This window comes from Peromyscus californicus, unplaced genomic scaffold (assembly GCF_007827085.1).
Source record: "Peromyscus californicus insignis strain IS unplaced genomic scaffold, ASM782708v3 Scaffold_7__1_contigs__length_154581171, whole genome shotgun sequence".
NCBI lineage: Eukaryota > Metazoa > Chordata > Mammalia > Rodentia > Cricetidae > Peromyscus > Peromyscus californicus.
Genome location: NW_026294595.1, coordinates 47,542,376 through 47,564,438, shown reverse-complemented (window position 1 = coordinate 47,564,438; position 22,063 = coordinate 47,542,376). Strand labels below are relative to the sequence as shown.

At 44.5% G+C, this 22,063-nt stretch overlaps 1 protein-coding gene across 1 annotated transcript in view; it reads right to left on the bottom strand.

The window, feature by feature from the left end:
* Positions 1 to 379: 379 nt before the first annotated feature.
* The window catches only part of Myo3b (myosin IIIB), a 352,122-nt gene continuing 330,438 nt past the window's right edge, over positions 380 to 22,063 (bottom strand). Inside the window, exons 31-33 of the mRNA XM_052723122.1 lie at positions 4,108 to 4,214; positions 3,687 to 3,733; positions 380 to 2,924 (exon numbers count right to left, since the gene is read on the bottom strand). Coding sequence (XP_052579082.1) covers positions 2,786 to 2,924; positions 3,687 to 3,733; positions 4,108 to 4,214 — 293 coding nt within the window. The 3' untranslated portion in view covers positions 380 to 2,785. The remainder of the gene's footprint in view (positions 2,925 to 3,686; positions 3,734 to 4,107; positions 4,215 to 22,063) is intronic.

Here is a 22,063-nt window from a genome sequence, read left to right as displayed (position 1 = left end):
TCAGAAATAGTATTTAAATGATTGCCTCTTATGGGGAGGTATGAGATCTCTGGTACAGCTTTTCTGGATTATTGATTACGCTTTTTTTTTTTTTTTACCATGTGGTTATTATTTTGATGAACATGAAGTTCCAGGTTATAACATATTATCATCTATTTGGTGGAAGAATCACCCTCAAGTTCACGGCGTTATGAACAACCCAAGAGAAAAGTCTGTAGTCTACCTTATCCATGCTAGAGTTGACACCAACCACAGCTCCAAAACCGAAGCCTGGAGTTGCAGATGTATCGCGAATTATTACATAACCTCTGACTTACAATTTAGTGAGTCTTTTTTTTAAATCTTTATTTGTAGACACATTTTAGTGAGAAAGGAACAAGGCAGGCTTACAATTACATTGTGTGTGGACGTACAGGACGTTATGAACATTTTTATTCAACAGTTTGGAAAACAGTTACATCAAAGTAGATTAATCAGTGATAAAAGAGAAATTTCCGAAGGCACTCAAAGAAAATCTGCGTATTCTAGGCTTTCTCTCCCTCTCTCCTCTCTCATCTCTTCATTCTTCTTGTTCTCGGGGAATAAACCCTGCACATGCTAGCCACTCTGTCACAGAATTACCCTAAGCATTATTTCTTAAGCAACTAAATTATTTTTGTTTTGTCTGCTCTATTCTCACACCATATAGACATTACCTTTTAAATGAAGATCTGGAAAACCCCCGAGATGTAGCTTTTTAAAAAAAGCACAATGAAGCTACTAAAACTGTCTAGAGCTATTTCTTATACCATTATAATTTCTGAGCTCTTCACATGTCTCTGTTGTGGAACTCTGTCTTCTGGGCACGATGTAGCCATTGCCATTGTGGATTCAGGGCAAGACAGCACTCACTAACATTTCCTTGTGGAAGTGAGAAAGGTGTGCAAGGCTGTGTACAGGGCTCTGCCTCTCTCTGAGGGGTTAGTTGTTGCTATGGAGGGGTATTCTTTGGTGGCATCGTTGTCTATAAGCTGCCCATGCCTCTGTAGACAGCCCTTCACCCATGCTCCTGTCTGTAACCCCAATTACTTTCTTTTTGGATTTATTTATTTTATTTTATATGTATGAGTGTTTTGTTTGCATGTATGTATATGCACCACATGTGTGCCTTGTTTAGAAGAGGATGTCAGGTGCCCTGGAACTGGAATTACAGGTATTTGTGGGCCAACATGTGGGTGCTGGGAACTGAACCAGGTCTTCTGCAAGACCGAGTGCTCCTGCCTGGAGGTGATGGCACACACCTTTAACCCCAGCACTCGGAAGGCAGAGACAGACTCTGGGTTTGAGGCCAGCTTGGTCTACAGAGCGAGTTCCAGGCTGCCCAGGCCTACACAGAGAAACCATGTTTTGAAAAACAACAACAACAACAATAACAATAACAACAAAAAAAGAACAATTGCTCTTAACTTGGGTTTCGGCCTCCCAGCCCCAGGAAGCCCAGTTTATCCACTGCTTCAGCAGGCTGGACTTGGGTGGATTCTTCCCTTGGGTCTGCCACTGCTGTCTCATCTGGGCTGTACAGAGGTTTGTCCGCGTCTTCTCAGGGAAAGTTAACACACCAACTTCACTTAACTGTTCCTCTTTGGAAAATATTTATAATGCCCTCTGTTAAAGAAAAAACCTCTGATAATAATATTTTTCTAATATTCTTAAAGTGTTTTTTCTCAAATCAACTAAGTATTTTAGAGAAAGAAAATATTAAGAGCATCTGCTCTAGAGAAGGAATCTTAGATGGGGTTTTGCTTTTATAGCACATAAGCAGCTTTTCATATTGTTTTACACAGAGTTTGTGCTCAAGAAAGCAGCTTCTACTGAATTATATTGAGTATGACATCATATAATGCCATTACGATTACAATAGGAACAGCTCACCCTTGAGCAAAACATCGGAGCTCGCTTATATATAAGAGAAGTGGTAACTCATCTATCACATGTAAGTAACTCCCCGGCCAGCATGCCGCCGGAAATAACTCATTCTTATGCACTGGGTGTCCACTCTCCTAGGCCCTGAGCTAGGTCTGAGAAACACAGAGATGGACAAGATGAGCCCTGTCCTCTGCCATCTGTCACAGCCCATGGAGACAGCTGACCAGGGAATGCAGCTATGAAATCAGGCGGCCTGAACTTGCACAGGTCCAAATTCTCACTCTCCACGTTCTGCTTTTCATTGCTGGAGTGATGGGCTTCTCTAGGCAAGCTAGAAGAAACAGGCAGAGACTCTCTCAACATAACAACGTGCCACAGGGGCATTCCTTTGCCCTGTAGAAAGAATCTGAAAGATTTTAACTTTTGCATCTAAACAGAAATCTTGGACCACTCTTCCTGGAAAAATGCACTCAGCAGTGAAGCCCTGATTCTGGGGGAAGCAGATGCAGAAACCCCAGCAGAGTGGGCGGGGTTCGAGAAGAGCAGGAAAGAAATTGCTGGATTCCACTTGGTGGGAAAAACAGACAAGTTATCAGACTTCACAACTGTCCTGCTGTGGGACTGTCCACGCTTTCCTAGCTGTCGGGAGCCTGAAGGACTGCCTTGATGAAGCAGGGGTGTTCTCCCAGGATGAAGAGATCAGAGGCTGCAGGGCAGGTGAAGGGCTTGGGAGCAAGAGAATCTTCAGGGATCTGTGAGTTGTTCAGCAAGGTTCAAGCACAGGCCAAAGAAGCTGACCCCATGACAGCGCTTTCTTATTAGATGATCAGTTACCACGATTGCTTCTACCTGGGACACATTTGGGGCTGGAAAGCACAGCTCAGTGTTGAGCAACAGAGTCTCCTCTGGGGGATGAGGGAAAATAGAAAGGGTGGGCTGAGTCGCTTTCCTCAGGGACACAGGCCCCAGGGGACAGACTTTTGTAATATTGGTCTTCCCCATCCAGCACTTTGATTTGTCTGCAACAGAGAAAAGAGGATTTTCAACAGGAAAATCAAACAGATAGCATGATCATCTCTGGTGTACCTAAAGTTGTGTGTGTGTGGTGGTGGTGGGGGACTGGAACAGGGCTACACCCTGACCAGCTCTGAATGTCCCCACATTTGGGGTAGTATCTTGAGTCTGATAATAAAGCTTTTCACCTTTCTGGGCCACGGTAAGTACCTAAAACTTGTGGTCACATTGTAACTTGATTTTTATGTGGTTAAGTGGTCTGTCTCCTGGTGTCCTCTCCAGACAGTTCCGCCTCTGACCTCCCTCAGTTCAGAACCGTGCCAATTATCGCCTTCCTTTCTGGCCGCCACTGTGAGCTGACAAACAAATGTGCCAGGTACTTCTTTCTCGTCATTCCTTGCAAGTGTTAAGTCTGAGGAAGTATTAAATATGGTGGGAGCGCCTGTCTGCACTTGGGAAAGTGCTTGCTCTTACGGAAAGAGGGTTTTGTACAACTCACAGCCAGTCTTTAATTATGATTCCAATGCCTCAGAATGATCAGGAGAAATAACATTCGTCTTAGGTGACAATTTCAACCTTTCTGGATGGAATGGATTCAAGTTTTGTGTACTTGCTACCGTGAAAAGGAATTGCTAGTGTGAATAACGGTGGCAGTATCTGGGTGGAGTATTTTCAGAAGGCTCTCTGGAAAGTTGTGCCTTTTACATGGTATCACAAAGGACCCCTTCTGTTTACAGTTGCTGAAAACTAAGAAGACAGATATTTACCCAAGTTTTCTTGGCTTCCTCTGGCTCCCTTGATATTCTAGAGTTCCCTGTGGATAGGGCCAAGAACACACAGTCAAAGCGAAGCACCAAGTCGTTAATTTTTAATTCAAAGTGATTTTGTGTTGAATGCAAGCAGATGCTGATAATATCAGAAGTCACAGCATAATTTTTTTGATCAAAGGGCTCAAGTGAGCCTGATGAAGCATGCATCTTGCTCGTCTTTGATAAACCACATCAATTATTCACCGTGAAGGCAGACATCCTGACATGAAAGCAACAGATAAAGAGCCTAAGCACATGTTCAGGAGGAGAGTAGAGGAGAGTGGGGGTGGGGCTGGAGGGGCTGGAACAGGTATTAATAACAGAATTATTAACTGGAAACAAAGCCGGTAAAACGGCTTCACGGCCACTTTGAACTCACATTTAACTGGTTATAGTACATGGTGTCCTCGGGGCTACTCAACATTTTGGGCTGCTGACACCGTCTGCGAGGTGCTCGCTGCTTCTGTGAGAGGCCATCTTCCGAACCTGCAAACAAGGAAACTTGAGTGCAAGCCTTGCTGGGTGTAGGGAGGGAGAACTGGGAAATCGCTGTAACTGTAAATGTACTTGACTGAAGCCCTGGCCGGTTTTAATGGAGCTTTGCTACTTCTAGGAGAAATGTCATCACACACAGACACACACACACACACACACACACACACACACACACACACACACACACCATTAATCACAAGGCAGGGTGCTGGCATCTGTGACTTCGCTGCATATTTCCAACTTGAATCATCAGGCCAGAGCTGACAGGAAGCAAATCGGTTTGTCCACACTGCTGAGGTAGAAGCTGGTTGGTGGTCAGCCTCTGCTCAGGAAAGTCCCTGGAGCAGGATAAGTCCATTAAGGACAACAAAGCAGTCTGGCATCACTCACACCCCATCCTCTAGTGAGAGTTCAAAGACATCTGGAGCACACATACTCCCGGGGAGAGAGAACCTTTCAGCATTTTAGGGGAACACGGCTTGAGCTAGTATTTAGTGGAGTGCTTTGAATCATGCCACTGATTCATGCGGCCTCTGGAGGTGACATAAGGGAGGAGGAGAGGGACGGCTGCTTGATTTCATAGGGCAGACTCTTCTGGTCCACCTTGATTTCAAACCCTGGACCTAGAGTGAGTCTGGGATTAGAAGCCACATGGGGGATGAAGCCATGTTTACTTCCCTTCTAGGAAGAATGTGTGCTACTCTTCAGAGGAACCAGGTTCAGTTCCCAGCCTTTAAGTCAGAGGGCCCACAACTACCTGTAACTCCAGCTCCAGGGCAATTGGATGCTTTGACTCTGAGCCCTTGCACTCATGTACACATGCACACACACACACACACACACCTCTTATATACACATACTTAATTTTTTAAATCTTAAAAAGACTCTGTAATTCTAACTTCTTGTCAACACACACACACACACACACACACACACACACACACACACACACACCTTCCAAAGGATATTGGAACATTGCAGGATTGCAAAGAAGGTATTTCATGGACAGAATGTTTATGAGAAGCTAATTATTCACAAAAAGGAGTTGGGGTGGTGGTGGTGGAGAAAGGGTTCAGTGATTGAGAGCACTGGCTGCTCGTGCAGAAGACCCAGGTTCAATTCCCAGCACCTACATGATGACTCATAACCATCTGTAACTCTAGTTCCAGAAGATCTGACACCCTCTTCTGGCCTCCAATGGCAACATATGCATATGGTGCACCAACACGTACATGTAGGCAAAACACGCATACACACAAAATAAAAATAAATAATTTTTTAAAAAAAAGAATTGGAGATTTGTGTTTAAAATCATATTTTAACCTCAATAGAGATTTTTACTTTGGGTGGAAATTATAGAGAAAAATTTTCTTTTACATTTTGTACGCTGTGTTCTAAAATCCAAGAGCCGATTGATACACAAAAAACGTTAACATATGCACATTCTTGGGTTGCCATACTATGGTTCTATGCACAGGCCGGGTAATACTTACATCAGGCCCAGCATACCTCCCTTCTCAAATATCTGACATTTCCTTGTGAGGGAAAACATTCCCACTCCCTTCTTCTGACTCCGAAATGCCCGGTACATTGCGCCTGCGCACTTTCATACTCCTGTTTCAACCGTATCCACCGACCACCTCTCCTCCCCGCTCCTTCTGTCTTCCGGCCTTGGGCAGGCAGCATTCTACTTCCGGGAGATAAACTCGCGTTTATCCCACAAACGAATGACAGGTGTGGTCCTCGTCTTGTTTTACTTCACACAACCATACCTAGTTCTATCCATGCTGTCCCAAACTACAGAGCTTCGCTCTTGTTAGAGCTGAGTAGTATTCGATTGTGTCTATGAGTCACATTCTCTTTAGTCATCAACTGATGGACACTTGGGTTATTTTCTTTCTTTTTTTTTTTTCCAAATGGTCTATTATTTCTTTTTTCCCTTCCTTTTTATTTATTTTATCAAATTTTCTATTCATTCTACACACCAACCATAGATTCCCCCTCTCCTCCCTCCTCGTACCCCCCAGGTTATTTTCAATTCTTGGTAGTTGCAAATAGTGTTTTAATGAGCGTGGGAGTACAGATTACCTCATTGACACACTGACTTTCTTTCCTTTGGGTATATACCCTGTAGAAGAATTGCTACATCATGGAATATTTTTTATTTAAAAATTTTAATTATTGCCGGGCGGTGGTGGCACATGCCTTTAATCCTAGCACTTGGGAGGCAGAGGCAGGCCAATTTTTGTGTGTTTGAGGCCAGCCTGGTCTACAGAGTGAGTTCCAGGACAGCCAAGAGCTGTTATACAGAGAAACTATGTCTTGAAAGACCAAGAAAAAATTTTTTAATTATTATTTTATTTCATGCATATGGGTGTTTTGTCTTATGTCTGTGCATCATGTGTGTGCCATGTGCCCACTGAGGCCAGAAGAGGGCATTAGATCTCCTGGAATGGGAGTTACAGATGGCTGTGAGCTGCCAGGTGGGTTCTAGGAACAGAACCCAGGTCCTCTGGAAGAATAGGTGCTCTTAACCACTGACCCATATCTCCAGCTCTTTTCTGTGGATTCTTTTGGTAAATATCTCTTTAGGCTCGCTATTATTTTTTTACATTGACTTGTTTGTTTATATGCATGCCTATGTTTGTGATTTGTCATGCATGTGGGGGTCAGAGAATCATTCTCTTTTCCACCATGTAGGTTCTGGGGGTCAGTCTGAGGTTGTCAGACTTGGGGGTAGGTGCCTGTGCCGGCTGTTTTATGTCCACTTGACACAAGTTGGAGTCATTTGAGAAAATGATCAGCCTGTGAGCAGGCCTGTAGTGCATTTTCTGGATTAGTGATTGCTGTGGGAGGCCACACCCACTGTGGGCAGAGCCACTCTTGGGCTAGAAGGAAGGAGCCTTGCTGGGCGTGGTGGCACACTCCTTTAGTCCCAGAACTTGGTCGGGGGTGGGGGTGGGGGTGGGGAGGCAGAGGCAGGCAGATTCCTGAGTTAGAAGCCAGCCTGGTCTACAAAGCAAGTTCCAGGACATCCAGGACTACACAGAGAAACTCTGTCTCAAAAAACCAAAACCCAAAATAAACAAACAAACAAACAAACAAACAAACAAACAAATAAATAAATAAACATTAAAAACAGAAATGAAAAAGGAAAGAAGGCTGAGCAAGCTATGAGAAGCAAGCCAGTAAACATTCCTCCTTCCTGGCTTCTGCATCAGTTCCTGGCTGCAAGTTCCTGTCCTGCTTAAGTTCCTGCCTGCCCAGACTTCCTTTAACGATGGAGTGTGGGTATAGAATTGTTAACTGAAATAATCCCTTTCCTCCCCAGGTTGCTTTTGGTCTTGGTGTTTATCTTAACTAAATCTTTACCTGGTGAGCCATCTTACTGGCCCTTAAAAAGGGGGGGATCTGGAGAGATGGCTCAATGGTTAGGAGCACATATTGCTTTTCCAGAGGGTCCACAACCACCTGTAACTCCAGTCTGTGGGATTTCATACTTCTGGCCCTGGTGGCATCCACATTCATGTGCACATATCTATATACATACATAGACATCATTAAAAATCTTTACATTTTAAACTTATTTCTTTATTTTGTATATGTATGGTAATTTTAAAAATCTTTTTTTTTTTTTTGGTTTTTCGAGACAGGGTTTCTCTGAGTAGCTTTGCGCCTTTCCTGGAACTCACTTGGTAGCCCAGGCTGGCCTCGAACTCACAGAGATCCGCCTGCCTCTGCCTCCCGAGTGCTGGGATTAAAGGCGTGCGCCACCACCGCCCGGCCTAAAAATCTTTTTTATTTTTGCTAGTCAGCTTTTTTTTTTCATTTTTGATTTTTGAGACAGGGTCTTACTATGTAGCCATGGCAGGCTTTGGAACTTACTATGTAGACCAGGTTGCACTTGAACTTGCAGAGATCAGCTTGCCTCTGCTTCCTAAGTGGTAGGATTACAAAAACAAAACAAAACATAACAACAACAACAAAAAAACAGTTTCAAGCAGAGAAGAAGCTCAAGAAAAGCATATTAACTAGCCTACAGAATGATATTGCGTGTTGAAGGCCCAACAGCCTCCACTGGCATTCCAGTGTCTGGGAACAATGTATGGCGCACAGGTCCACTGCACTGCTTTTGCTAGAACTGATGGATCCAATACATCCATTTCCTGTTTCCTTTCAAAGTCCATACTCTGCAACATGGCAGTCTGCAAGATGGTGGGGCCTTTGTGTGTTCCTCCCTTCCTGATTTCTAAGATGAATGAGCAGGTGTCTCAAGGGTTCAGGTGGCTGGTGTGAACACGGCAGTACAAGGCTGCCATCTGCTCTCCCTCAGACTTTCAAATGTTCCAGGAATTCTACCTGAGGAAACTCAAAAGACTCATCTGAAATAGCCCTGGGTTCAGCTGGAGTTCAGCCCATTTCAGCAGGACTTTGTACAATGTTTACCCTTGATCAGAGGCTTGCGTTTGCCCCTCTCACCTGGTGGAGCTTTGGATAAGACGTGGTACTCGACTTATGCTTTTAATGAACTCAAGTTTTGTGGGTGGCTGTTCTTCAGCTTCTTAGATGGAATTAAGTCAATGGCTAGAATTTCACTAGCTTTAACATCTCTCCCACAAATGTAAAGAACATTGGTGTTTAAGCATATGGTTTCTATACTCCACTAGAATCTGTCACAGTCTGGCCTTCTAGTTTAGCATGGGATTATAGTTTTTCCTAAGGTTAATGTCTCTGTGTCACCGTGTTCTACAAAGAGTGCAACCACCTTTTAGTGCTTTGTCACTGGGGAAAAAAATCCAGGTTAAGTAAACAAGTAAATAATTGGGGGAAATCATTGTTTAATGAATACTGTTAGAAAGCTAGTATCATGTTCTCCCTCGCTTGCAGAATATAGGCAATAACATATGTGTATGTGTAAACAAATCTGTATGTGGGCACAGTATAACATGTAGGAAAGAGAACAAGAAAGGGTAAATATTAGGAAGGACAGAATGGAGGTAATGAGCATGGGTTATGAAAGAGAATATTAAACTAACTGCTTAACTAGTTTTAACTCTGTCATGTTTTTTTTTTTTCACTTTTTGTAGAGGATAAGGACATACACATATCTTTATTTTGTGGCTTTTTTTTTTTCACTTTTTGTAGAGGATAAGGACATGCACATGTCTTTGTTCGGAATGCATGCACTTGACATCATGACTGGCTTGTGGCAGTTGTAACACCACACCTAGGGCTTCCTGTATGCTTGGCAAGCACTCTGGTAACTAAGGCATGTGCCCAGCCCTAAACTAAAAGAAAAAATTTTAAAAAATTCATTGACGTAAAAAATATTTTAAAAATAGCACAAGTGATCTTGACCACGTTGAACATTTTAGTAAATGAGTGACAGTTTGAGAAATACTCCCCTACAACATGGCAATGTTAAGAAGAGACATGCCTGTACCATCCCGTTCACAGTGAACATCTGTTCCACATGTTAGACCCAGGCAGGACCTATGGAGTTTATTGCTGCCTTCAACTCCAGAGAAGCCTTAACAAATGGTTGAAACTTACAGATGGTGAGCCAGGTAGTGGTTAGTAGTGCACTCCTTTAATCCCAGAGGCAGGCAGATCTCCAAGTTCAAGCCCAGCCTGGTCTACAGAGTGAGTTCCAGGACAGCCAGAGCTGCACAGAGAAACCCTGCCTTGAAAAACAAAAGCAAGAAAGCAAACAAACAAACAAAAAACCATGTGCTGTGCAGCCGAGGGTAGTGTGTTTTCAATCCCAGCACTGATTATAGAAAACACTGGAAATCATTTCTATGCCCCATACAGGAAATTCTACATAGTAACCTTAGTTCATCTGTAACGTGAAAACCATGCACCAATAGAAATAATGAAGTCTGGATTACCACTGGACAGCGAGTGAGAAACTTGTCCCACCAACTGATGTTAATGAAAGCAGAAGGCCAAAGAGTCAAACAGTTGGACTTACCACCTCTAACTTTTTTGACCGTAGTGCTTATTTAATATTGTAAAACAATGTAACTCTTAAAGAGATACATGATTTCCAGAATAGGCTAATGATACGGAAAAATAGTTATAATTCTATCGTTAAAGTGGAAGGGAAAGCTATAATACAAATAAGATGAATGACTGAAATGTTTTTAGTTAAAAAAATAAATGCAGGTTCCCCAAAATATATTGAATAGACTTTTATAAAACGTTTGTTATTGCTATTTTTATGTGTATGAGTATTTCATTTGCATGTATGTCTGTGTGCTATGTGTATGCAGTACCCATACAGACCAAAGGAGGGTGTCGGAGGCCCTGGAATCAGAGTTACAAATGGTTGTGAGCTGCCATGTGGGTGCTAAGAACTGAATCCAGGTCCTCTGGAAAAGCAGCCAGTGCTCTTAACCACTGAGCCATCTCTCCAGTCCCTGAATAAACTTTTTAAAAATAGCAATAAACTTGCCTTGAAAAGCTGATTTTATCTCCCTTCTTGGTAGATTCCAAATTCCTAAAGTGACCCACGCTAGAGAAGATTATTTTATTAGAACCCTCAACAACAAGCTGATAGATAGAACCAGAGAACAGACCATGCAGAGGGAAGAAATCTAAACAAGAGTGGTACATTACTATCACTAATTCATTTATTCAGTGTGTGTGTGTATGTGTGTGTGTGTGTGCATGTGTGTGTGTGTGCATGTGTGTGTATATGTGTGTGCACGTGTGTGTGTGTGTGTGTGTGTGTGTGTGTGTGTGTGTGTGTGTGTGTGTGTGTGTAAGCATGCATGAGTATGCACTTGCACATTCCAGCCCCTGAGCTATGAAATGGTTTTCAGGGAAAATTTTTGCCATCTAACTAACTAGTTTAATATTCCACATAGACACTTTACAACTCTAGCATCTTCCACGGGCACTAATTTAACTCAGGGTTGTTTTCTTTGTAGCAATTTTGTGATTTTGAAGGAAATTATTTGTGACATAACATGGCAACTGGGAAAATTTGTATCTTTCCTTTCATCTTAGAAAGCAAGATCTGAATTACATGTATAGCCCAGGAGGAAAAAAAAATCTCTCTCTCTCTTCCTCTCTCTGTCTCTTTGTGTGTGTGTGTGTGTGTGTGTGTGTGTGTGTGTGTGTGTGTGTGTGTGTGTTTTGTTACAGAAGTCCACTAAGATCTGTAGTCTTTTCTGAATTTAGACTTAGCCAGGTGAAAACTTTTGAGAAAGTCCCAGTTTAAAAAAATACACATACATGCACACACACATACACACACAAAGGCTATTACACATACTATCACACACTACCACATACTCACACCCCGTAACAGAAACCATGACCTAGACTTAGGGAGTTTGTTTTGTTTGTTTGTTTGTTTGTTGTTGTTATTGTTGTTTGAGTCAGGGTCTCACTATGTAGCCCTGATTTTCCTGATATTCACTGTGTAGACCATGCTGGCCTTGAACTCTCGGAAATCTACCTGCCTTTGCCTTCCAGGTGCTAGGATTAAAGACCTGCTCTACCATGCCCAGCACAATCTTGGGACTTTAAGTCAAGAGTCCTGTCTCCAATCTGACAGATGAGGTGTGCTGGGAAGATAAATTGTCAACCTTGTACAGCCTAGAATCATCTATGAATAGAGTCTCCATGAAGAGCTGTCTAGAACGGATTCTCTTGTGGGCACAGCTATAAGAGAGTGACTGTCTCGAATACATTGCCTGTGGGCTGCACTCCTTCATGGATCGCACCCTGGATTGGGTAAGAGTGTGGAAAGTGAGCCGAGCACACTAGAAATGGATCCATTCTCTGCTCTTGACTGTGAATGTGACGAGAATGTCAGTCCCTTCCTTGACTTCCTTTCTATGATGGACTATAACTTGGAATCATGACCTAAAATAAACTCATGACCTCTCCTCAAAGTTGCCTTTTGTCAGGCTTATTTTATCACAGGAATGGAAATCAAGCTAGGACACCAGGAGAGGGGATCTATGCTCACCCAACCTTGAATCCCTCCAATAGGAAAGCAAGGGGCCCAACCCAAAGAGTTGTAAGTAACTTCATGACTCAATTTGAAAATCTGAACTCCAAGGTAGCTTTCTCCCTTCCTCCTCCCTGTTAAGGCTCTGAGCATCCCTGAAACAGTTCACCCTTCAGGGTACATCAGGGATTTCCTACCCTCTGGGAAGATTATTTCATAGATAGCCCTGGTGAGGGTCTGGGTATTGCTACCAACTTTCCACCGTGTGGTTCTCATTGGCTGAGAAAGGCTTGATGGCCAGGGACCACCTTCCTCAGCCCTGGCTGCACATGAAAGGCAGCTAAAGAGGTTTTATGTTTTTATATTGATGTCCAAGCCTTGGTTCTGGCATTGGTGTTTTTAAATTGAACAGCTGGTAGAGTTTGGAGGAACTAGCCTCAGTGAGACTGGAAACCCTGAGTTCACAGTCGCAAAATGTGATCTCTCAATTTCTTTATGCCACGCTTATATCTTTAGGATCATTTGTCCTTCCCCAAATAAGATGAAGTAAGGAAAAAGATCAAGATATTTTTAGTTAAAACAAGATTTAGTACACAAAAGTCAAGTGGTAGGAGAAGCAGAGAAGAGCCAGAAAAGAAAGGCCATGTCTTTGGTCGCTACTTCCTAGAAAGATTGACAGAGAACTATGGGGATTGGCCTCCTGGAGAGAGATTGTCCAGCTAAACAGCTGAGTTACTGTCACCTCCAAATGCCCCGAGAACATCAGTCAGAGAGTGACATACCCCCCACGCCTTCTGCACGGAGTTGGCAGGGCTTTGTACACTAATTGTATAACTCTGGTGCTATTTAAACACCCCAGGGGTATATCTCGTAATCCCATATGGACTTTGCCATCTGTAAATCTAGAACAGTGAATGCTCTGTTTGCTTCAGGAGGATGTTTTCCTTGGCAAGTGATGTTGGGAATACCTCATCCATAAAATGGCAATAAGAGCAGCGCTCTCTGCTCAGAAAACCACCATGCCTGCTAGGGCTCATGGGAGGGGGCTAAGGCCAGTGACTCCCCAGCCATCCTCTCCTTGTGTCCCAGGACTTCTGTTTCTTGGCCCGCCTATTCCTCAGAGACCAAGAACCCATCCTGTTCCCCAGACTGAGAAATACTAGATGCATGCCCCCACACTGTCCTTGCTCCTGGCTATGAAGGAACTGTGTAGAGCAGAGGCAGCAGTTGTGGGGATGAAAGGGAAAGATGCAGTTATAGAGAACAGTGTTGGAGCGAGCTCTTGTAGCTGACATCTTTGTAAGTCAGCAAGTCAAAGGGAGGCCAGGAGGACATTTTCTTCCTCATTTCTGGGATCCCAGGAGAGAACGGCAGAGGCTTACATTGTGCATTGAATAAAAGCTGCCAGATTTAATAAAGAAAAATACAGTAAACCCGGGGCTGGACTCATGGCTCGGCAGGTTAAGAGTGTTTGTCTCTCTTCCAGAGGGACTTGAGTTCCATTCCCAGCACCCACATGGTGGCTCACAGCCTTCATAACTCCAGTTCCAGAGGACCAAATGTCCTATTCTGACCTCCATGGGCACCAGCTTGCATGCAGTGAACATACATGCACGCAGGCAAAACGCTCCTACACATAAAAGTGCTGCACATCTTTAATCCTGGCACTTGGGAGGCAGAGGCAGGTGGATTTCTGTGAGTTCAAGGCCAGCTTGGTCTACAGATGAGTTCCAGGGCTACACAGAGAAACCCTGTGACGAGAAAACAAGACAAAAACAAAAAGCAAAAACAAGATCTCTGTGAGTTCGAGGCCAGCCTGGGCTACCAAGTGAGTTCCAGGAAAGGCGCAAAGCTACACAGAGAAACCCTGTCTTGAAAAACAAAAACAAAAACAAAACCCCAAAACCAAAAACTAAACAAACAAACAAACAAAAGACCAAAACAAAACAAAACAAATAAAAAAACTGAAAAAAAAAAAAAAACCCCAACCAACCAACCAACCAACCAACAAAAACCAACACTAAAACAAGTGGGAGAGGAATTGGAGACAGTGATGTCAACAACACCTCTGGATCTATAGATTGGTTCAAGTTAGGCAAGTAGTTGAGAAGCTACAATCATCTTTTGCTAGTTCAAGTTAGGCTTCTGTTCATTAGACATCAAAGCTTTCCCACATGGGCTGGAGGTTTGGCTCAGCGGTTAAGAACACTGGCTGCTCTTCCAGAGGACCTGGGTTCAATTCCCACACCCAGATGGCAGTTAACAACTGTCTCTAACTCCAAAATCTGACACCCTCACATAGACATATGTGTAGGCAAGGCACCAATGCAAATAAAATAAAAATAAATAAATTTTTAAAAAAGCTTTCGCATATACAATCAAATAACAACGTAGACTGTCTATGTCCCCTCTCAGGACCCATGTGCCAGTTAGGCAGCACCCCACATCCCCTAGAGCCAAGCCATTCTTACTACTCTTGGATTCCACTGTCCTTATCGTCACCGCACCCATGTTATATTGTGATTAACCCTGATGCCCATCCAGTTATCCCCATTGCAGCTATGGGCCCCAGCATGGCAGTGGTTCCCATAGGAATTCCTGACATGTGGGGAGAGGCTACAATGTTCCCAAACGATGCTGGGGACCCACTGGAAAAAAAATCTCACAGTCATGGTAAGAGCAGTGTCCTCTAGCCCACCCAGTATGGTTGAGCAGACCTAGCATGGATGAGCAGACCTAGCGGGATAAATCTAGTGTAACATTCCAGTCCCATTGAGCCCCTGGTCACTTTCCTCTGTGACACCAAAGCAGCTCTGGGCTTCAACTTTAACGTCACTCACCTCCTGGACTGTGTTTCAGCCGACCAGCCAAACTGTCCGAGCCGCTCTAACCACTTTATCACCCTTTGAGCTACCCCACAGAGTTCAGGATCTCTGCTTCGTTGTCCCAATACAAAGGCAACCCATCCAATTTGATTCCTCTGACGATTGTCCCACATTTCATGTCCAGCCCACACCCGAACTCCGAACTTCAGTCCCTATTACTTTGACATTTTGTAGGTTTTTCACGATGCAATTCAATTCATGGGGTGTGTTTTGTAGCTCACCTTGGGGCTTGCTAGGATCTGCATCTCCTTAAAGGGTTGGGGTGGGCTGGAAGGTGAATCAGTGGTGTCTCACAAGGCAAGAACAATGTCTTTCTTCTTTCCCTGTTTCTACTTCCCCTTGGATTACCTCGGTAGTTGTACTGGATTTGGCTTTGACTTTGACATTGTCCTTATATATTCATATCCCCCTTCTCAGGGTTACAATGTGCTCATGGAGTCCCAAAATAACACTGACAAATAATTTTGTATAATTAAAGACATTCTACTCCCAAGCATTACTGATTCATCTTTTGTTTCTCTTTTTATTAAAAGCAAAGCCGAGCCGTTTTTCTAAAAGTAATCTGAAGATTTTACATGGAGAATTAAAGAAATGAGTAACTGTTGTAAGTCCAGGGTCATTTCTTGTCACATCCACACACAACGTAAAATCACCCTGGAGACCACCAGTGACCCCTGGCCCACATCTGAGAAACTTGAACATTATGTACACGTGTGCTTTTTTGGGTGGGATGAGGTGGGGTGGGACAAGCCTTGGAGTTGGAAAAACCCAACTGTGAATCTCTGGGTACAGAGCGCTAGCACACACTTTGGCTTGGTCTTGACGACAAGACCGGTCTTTGCAGCGTTGACATGAGGAGGAAAGATCTGGAAGAAGGACACACAACAAGCACGGAGCTCACAGGTGCCGCACAGTACAGCTGTTCTCCGATTCTGGTGGAACCGTGGTATTAACTACTACACCTTCGCTGCACATCAGAGCATAGAAGGGCTTTGGAATAATACAAGTGTTCCGCCCCCTCTTGGGAGCTCCTAATTCAATTGGTCAGGGGTAGGGGTTCCGGCATTGTGATTGCTTAAGAACGACTCTTCTCCCAGGTGGTTTTAATTTGCAGCCCGGGCTGGGAAAGCCAGAGATCTGACCCTTCGCTCTTACTGCAGGTCAGGTTTTGCAGATTAGCCTGCTGCCATTTGGGAAAGCTGGCATAAGCTCAGAGAAGTTTTAATTGAGCAAAAGGGATTCTGGAAAAGAGAAGTGTCCCCATTGGGTTCTGGGCACTGTCAGGCCTTTGCCTGAACAGGAAGCTGCATTAAACGCCTGGAGCCCAAAGCATACCCAAGGGCTCCTTGATCTGCCAGGACACTGGCAAAATCACTTCTCTTATCACAAGGGAACAGTTTGTTGACCATAGACATAGTATTTCTGGTTTCCAGACCTATGATGGTGCTCTTCTGAGGTTTGAGGCAACAAATAAGTAACAAAGTCCCAAGGCCATTCTGACCCCAGGAGCTCTCCTTAAAGCAAAAAGAGAATGCAGAGAAAAACCTGCAGGGCCGCTAGAGGGCGGGGCCGCTAGAGGGCGGGGCCGCTAGAGGGCGGGGCCGCTAGAGGGCGGGGCCGCTAGAGGGCGGGGCCGCTAGAGGGCGGGGCCGCTAGAGGGCGGGGCCGCTAGAGGGCGGGGCCGCTAGAGGGCGGGGCCGCTAGAGGGCGGGGCCGCTAGAGGGCGGGGCCGCTAGAGGGCGGGGCCGCTAGAGGGCGGGGCCGCTAGAGGGCGGGGCCGCTAGAGGGCGGGGCCGCTAGAGGGCGGGGCCGCTAGAGGGCGGGGCCGCTAGAGGGCGGGGCCGCTAGAGGGCGGGGCCGCTAGAGGGCGGGGCCGCTAGAGGGCGGGGCCGCTAGAGGGCGGGGCCATCAGAGGGCGGGGCCATCAGAGGGCGGGGCCAGTCGGAAGTGTCTAGAGAGCAACCAGATTGGATTGGTTACACTTTACCGTTGATGTTCTTGTATAATACTGACTGTCTGCCTCAATTCATCCACACCTTTCTGGTTTTAGCTTTTAAATGGTTCAGAGGCGTCACCACCACCACCCGGCTGTGACTCAGCTTTTTAAACTATCAACACTAAAACTGGCAGCACCAGGCCGGAGTCTGGGAGGTGTCATTTCTGGGAGCAGGGAGTCAGTGTCCTGGATAAAAGAGTGAATGAATTTCTCTAAAGAAACCGCACTGTAAGTGCTAAGCATGGGGGACACCATGGTGCTGGTTTGAGGAGACCAGTTATAACTGGGTCTTTGGGGCCTCCCGTGGTGGGAGATCCCGGGGCTCTCGTTTACAGCTCTGCACCCCTCCTGGGCTCTGGCTTCTCCTGTTGGTGTGCCAAGCCTGGTGAAATCATGGCTGCCAGATAGAGACGGCAGAACTGTATGTACAGAGGGCAAGTTCTGGCCCTTGCTGTGGTAGGGCTCTGAGTAAAGTCCTCATCCCTCTGCCCTGTTCTCTCTGCGTAAGGATATAGGGGCCCATGGCTCTCTTGAGAAGCCTGTACCCACTCTAGGACACGTAATATATCCTTTTCTTAATTCCCCTTTCGTTTCTCTCTCCCTCCCTCCCTCCCCCTTCCCTCCCTCTCTCTCCCTCCCTCCCCCTTTCCTTTCTCCCTCCCTCCCCCTTCCCTCCCTCCCCCTTTTGTTCCTCTCTCTCCCATGCTTCAATCGACATTAACCCTTCCTGTTTAAAAACAAACAATAAAATAAAATAAAATAAAAACCTTCCTTGCCAGGCCTGATGAAGCAGGCCTGTAGTCCCAGCTACTCTGTATGCTGAGGCAGGAGGATCCCAAGTTGAAAGCCTGTCTGGGCTACAGAATGAATTCAAACCCAGCCTGGGTAATTTAGAGTTTGTCTCAAAACTAATCAAACAGGTAACGAAAGTGTTGGGTGTGTATGTAAGTGGTAGAGCATTTGTCTCTGTTATTGTATATGAGTGGTGGAGTGGTAGAGCATTTGCCTAGCATTCTTGAGGCCCTAGGGTCGATTCCCACTGCTACAGAACAAAAACAGAACAAGGAGAAGGTGAAAATGTTACAGAGAGTGTTAAGGGGGACAGTGGCACGTCAAAGGTGTACCTTCTCTCCTGGACATCCCAAGCTCTCCTTGGAAGCCACACTCCTTCCCAGGCGTGAGCAGTGAGGGGTATATCTGACGTAGACTTGCCACTTGAAGCCCGTGTGAAGGCAGAGAAAGGGAGAGCCACCACCCAAAAGCCTCTTTAATGTCCTTCCAACTCGGAGTTGTTGGAACTGCAGAGTGATAGCCACTTCGCCTCTTGGGGCCTCGTTTGAGAAGCAGACACAAAGACTTTGGATTCTTAGAATGCTGCACTTTGAAAAAGACCAATCAAAATACACCCAGGCTTCAGACGGAAAAGTTCCCCAATAAATACACCAGGATTTCATCTTAACACAGGTCATTTGTTCACAGAGCAAGGCTGCACAAGGAGGTGGGCCCTCGGAGCCCCTTGCCTGACCATTTGGTTACAGATGGACTAAAAGACTCATCTAATCTCACCTATTCAGCCTTTGCCCAGCTGTGACTAACGTACAGGTTAACATGGCACAGCTGTGCAAACACCCACACACGTCTATCAATTCTAAACTATTTTATACGTGGGGAGGGCTGTCATCAGGATGAGTGAAGAGGGTTGGGAGGTTATGCATACGAATGACTGGCAAGCCATATGAGGGTTACTGTAGCTGGAAGTTTTCCTGTGTCTCACCCACCCTGCGGCCACTTGGACAAATAAACACACAGAGGCTTATATTACTTACAAACTGTATGGCCTAATGGCTCAGGCTTCTCACTAGCTAGCTCTTACATCTTAAATTAACCCATTTCTATTAATCTATATTTTGCCATGTGTTCCGTGGCTTACGGTCTGCTGGCATGTTGTTCCTTGGGTGGCAGGCTGTCGTCTCTTCTTGCCTCTCCTTTCTCTTCCTGCCTATCTGCTTGGATTTCTGCCTGCCTCTAAGCTGCCTTGCCATAGGCCAATGCAGCTTTATTTATCAACCAATCAGAGCAACACATATTCACAGCATACAGAAAAACATCCCATAGCAGGTTACTGATCAGAAGAGGGATGAATGTGAACAATGGACCAAAATCACAGGGCGTGGCTTCCTATTACATTAATAATTTGAAAGAAAAAAGACCAATGAAATCTTAGTGATAAAAAACTCACCATTGCTGTTATTTCAACCTTAATATCCAAAAAAAGCCAAGAAAATATTAATGTTAGGATTCTTTTCCTATTTTGTGCAGAATATTGGGTGGGTTTTCCTTTGTGTATTATAAAACACAATCGGTCTAACTTTCCTGTAAAGATTTAAAAAGTCATACAAAGAATGAGACATGAATCTTTCAGCTCTCTGTTCCAATCAAGAATATAGAGTTTTCCGGACTGGAGAGAGAGAGGGCTTAGTGATCAAGAGCACTAGCCCCAGACTGGGGTTCAGTTCCTAGCACCCACATGGTAGCTCACAACCATCAGTAACTCGAGTCTCCAGGGATCTTGTGCCCTTTTCTGGTCTCTTCAGGCACTAGACACACGGTGCACAGACAAAACATCCATATACATAAAATAAAAATAATAATAATAATAATAATAATAATAATAATAAATGAATTTAAGTGGAGCATGGTGGTGCCTGTCTTTAATCCCAGCGCTTGGGAGGCAGAGGCAGGTGGATCTCTGAGTTCAAGGCCAGCCTGTTCTACAGATTGAGTTCTAGGACAGCCAGGGTTACGCAGAGAAACCCTGTCTAAAAAAAAAAAAAAAGAAGAAGAAGAAGAATTTAAGAGTTTGGACTGACAAAATGGTTCCATGGGTAAAGGCACTTTCCATGTAACCCAGTGACCTAAGTTCAACTTTTGGGACCCAGTGGAAGAAGAGAACCAATGCCAGCAGTTTCCTCTCTGGCGTCCACAAGTGCTGAGTGGCATGCACGTACCACATAAGTAAGTCAGGTAATAATAATAAACAAGAAAAGAGTCTCTCTAAAACAAAAACCAGATTCCATTTCTCCAGGATGGCATCAACCACTAAGATTCTTTACCTTGTTTTCTTACAGTCTGATGTGAGGCTAACAAAAATCCAACATAGAAAGAATGCCAAAAGGCTGACTCCCCCACTCCTTTCTGTCTCTGGACTCTGAGATTCTCACCAAATGAGTCATCAACTTTCTTTACCATGTCACAAAAGGCAAGCCAAGCTTAACCGAAGGAAATTCTCACTGGTGTTATCAACTTCTCTGAAAACTGGTATCCATGTGTCACACAAGTGATTTAGGCCTTGACAGGGAAATTAATCATTGTCTTAAGTTTCTTTGCTCTGACTCTGTGTGCTGACAAACATGAGCTGTCTTGGCCACTAAACAAACACTAAAACTAAAAATCCTAGTGTGATTTAATTTTAAGTTGCCAAGCGCACCTCTTCCCAGGGATTACATTCAGTGGTCCTTAGCCTTTAACCCCTGCAGGAAACATTCAGGGACTTGATTGTCTGGGCATGTCAAATAAAATATTAACAACAGAAAATAGGTAGCATTTATTTGGCAATATAGAGAAAATCGTATTATCAGCAACTCTCTGATGGAGTGATCTTGGCCATCCGTGATGAGGCTGGGAAGCGGGCCACCAGCTCGGAAAGGGTGGAAGGCCCTGGCTCACTTGGCACTTTCTCACTCCCAGCTCTCACCAGCCTCTCCTCCGGCATGAGACAGGGACCCAGCAGAGAGGGGTTAAATGCGCTGAGGAGCCAGTCCAGCCAGGGGTCATTGGCAATCAAGGACCAGCATTAAAAGGCAGCAGGAGGCTAAGGGTCTGTGACAAGCTTGGCTCAGGCACCATCTGGAAGGACAGAGGCTGTGAAAGCTGGACTCACGCTCACACACACACACACACACACACACACACACACACACACACACACACCCCAAAGATGCAAACACTAAGAGTTACGCTTTCTTCAACACAAGTCCTTCATTGAACGTTATATTATTTTCAAAGTATTCTGTTTTTGAGAGGAGGTCTGGCCAGCTACATTCCTAGGTCAACTCTTTTCCTTGGTTGGTTATAGGGGCCTGGTTTGGGACGAGTCTAGGATCAAGTTAGTAGACAGGAAACTCAATTCAGGGGGTGGGAGGAAGAGACAGACAGACAGACAAGGAGAGAGAGAGAGAGGAGAGAGAGAGAGAGAGAGAGAGAGAGAGAGAGAGAGAGAGAGAGAGAGAGAGAGAGAGGTTGGTTGACTAATGAGGCAATTGGCATGTGTGAGGCCTGACATTGGGCATGACTCATATAAGATAACACATTTAACTATGTCTCATATGTCAAAATACAGTTGGGGCTAAAAAGATAATAGTTTTACTTGGGACACTCTTCTGGTGATCATTTAAAGTTTATACTGTACACAGTATACATCGTAAACTAAGCCATGGGTGGCAGGCAATCCACACAGGAGATGGCATCATAGGTATTGCATTTCTGTGTCACTGGCTTGCTTTATATTGTTGATTAAATTGTTTTATTTATTTATTGTTTCTAATCTTAGACTTGTGGATCTCTCATCTTACCCCTCTATCTATAAATATGTAAGAGGGAAAACACTTTAAAATACAATTTTCTTTTGATCACAAATGGTTTGATCACAGAAACATAGGGATGTCCTGTAACGTTGTCTTTAAGATGTAATAGGATGCTAATTTAGACAAACCCCTGATCTCATTGTGAGAACTGTTGATATTATAGTTGAATTCATGAAATGATTTTGTACACACCAGTTCATTCTTTTTGTGGTTTTAGTGTTATTCTTCAGCCTAATTTTTATTCTGATACCAAAAAGCCAACATAAGGAAAAAGACCCAGGATTGTGTTTGTTTTGGGGTGGGAAAAACACTTTTCTTCTAAGACTGCCTTTCTGAAACTTTCAGCAAAT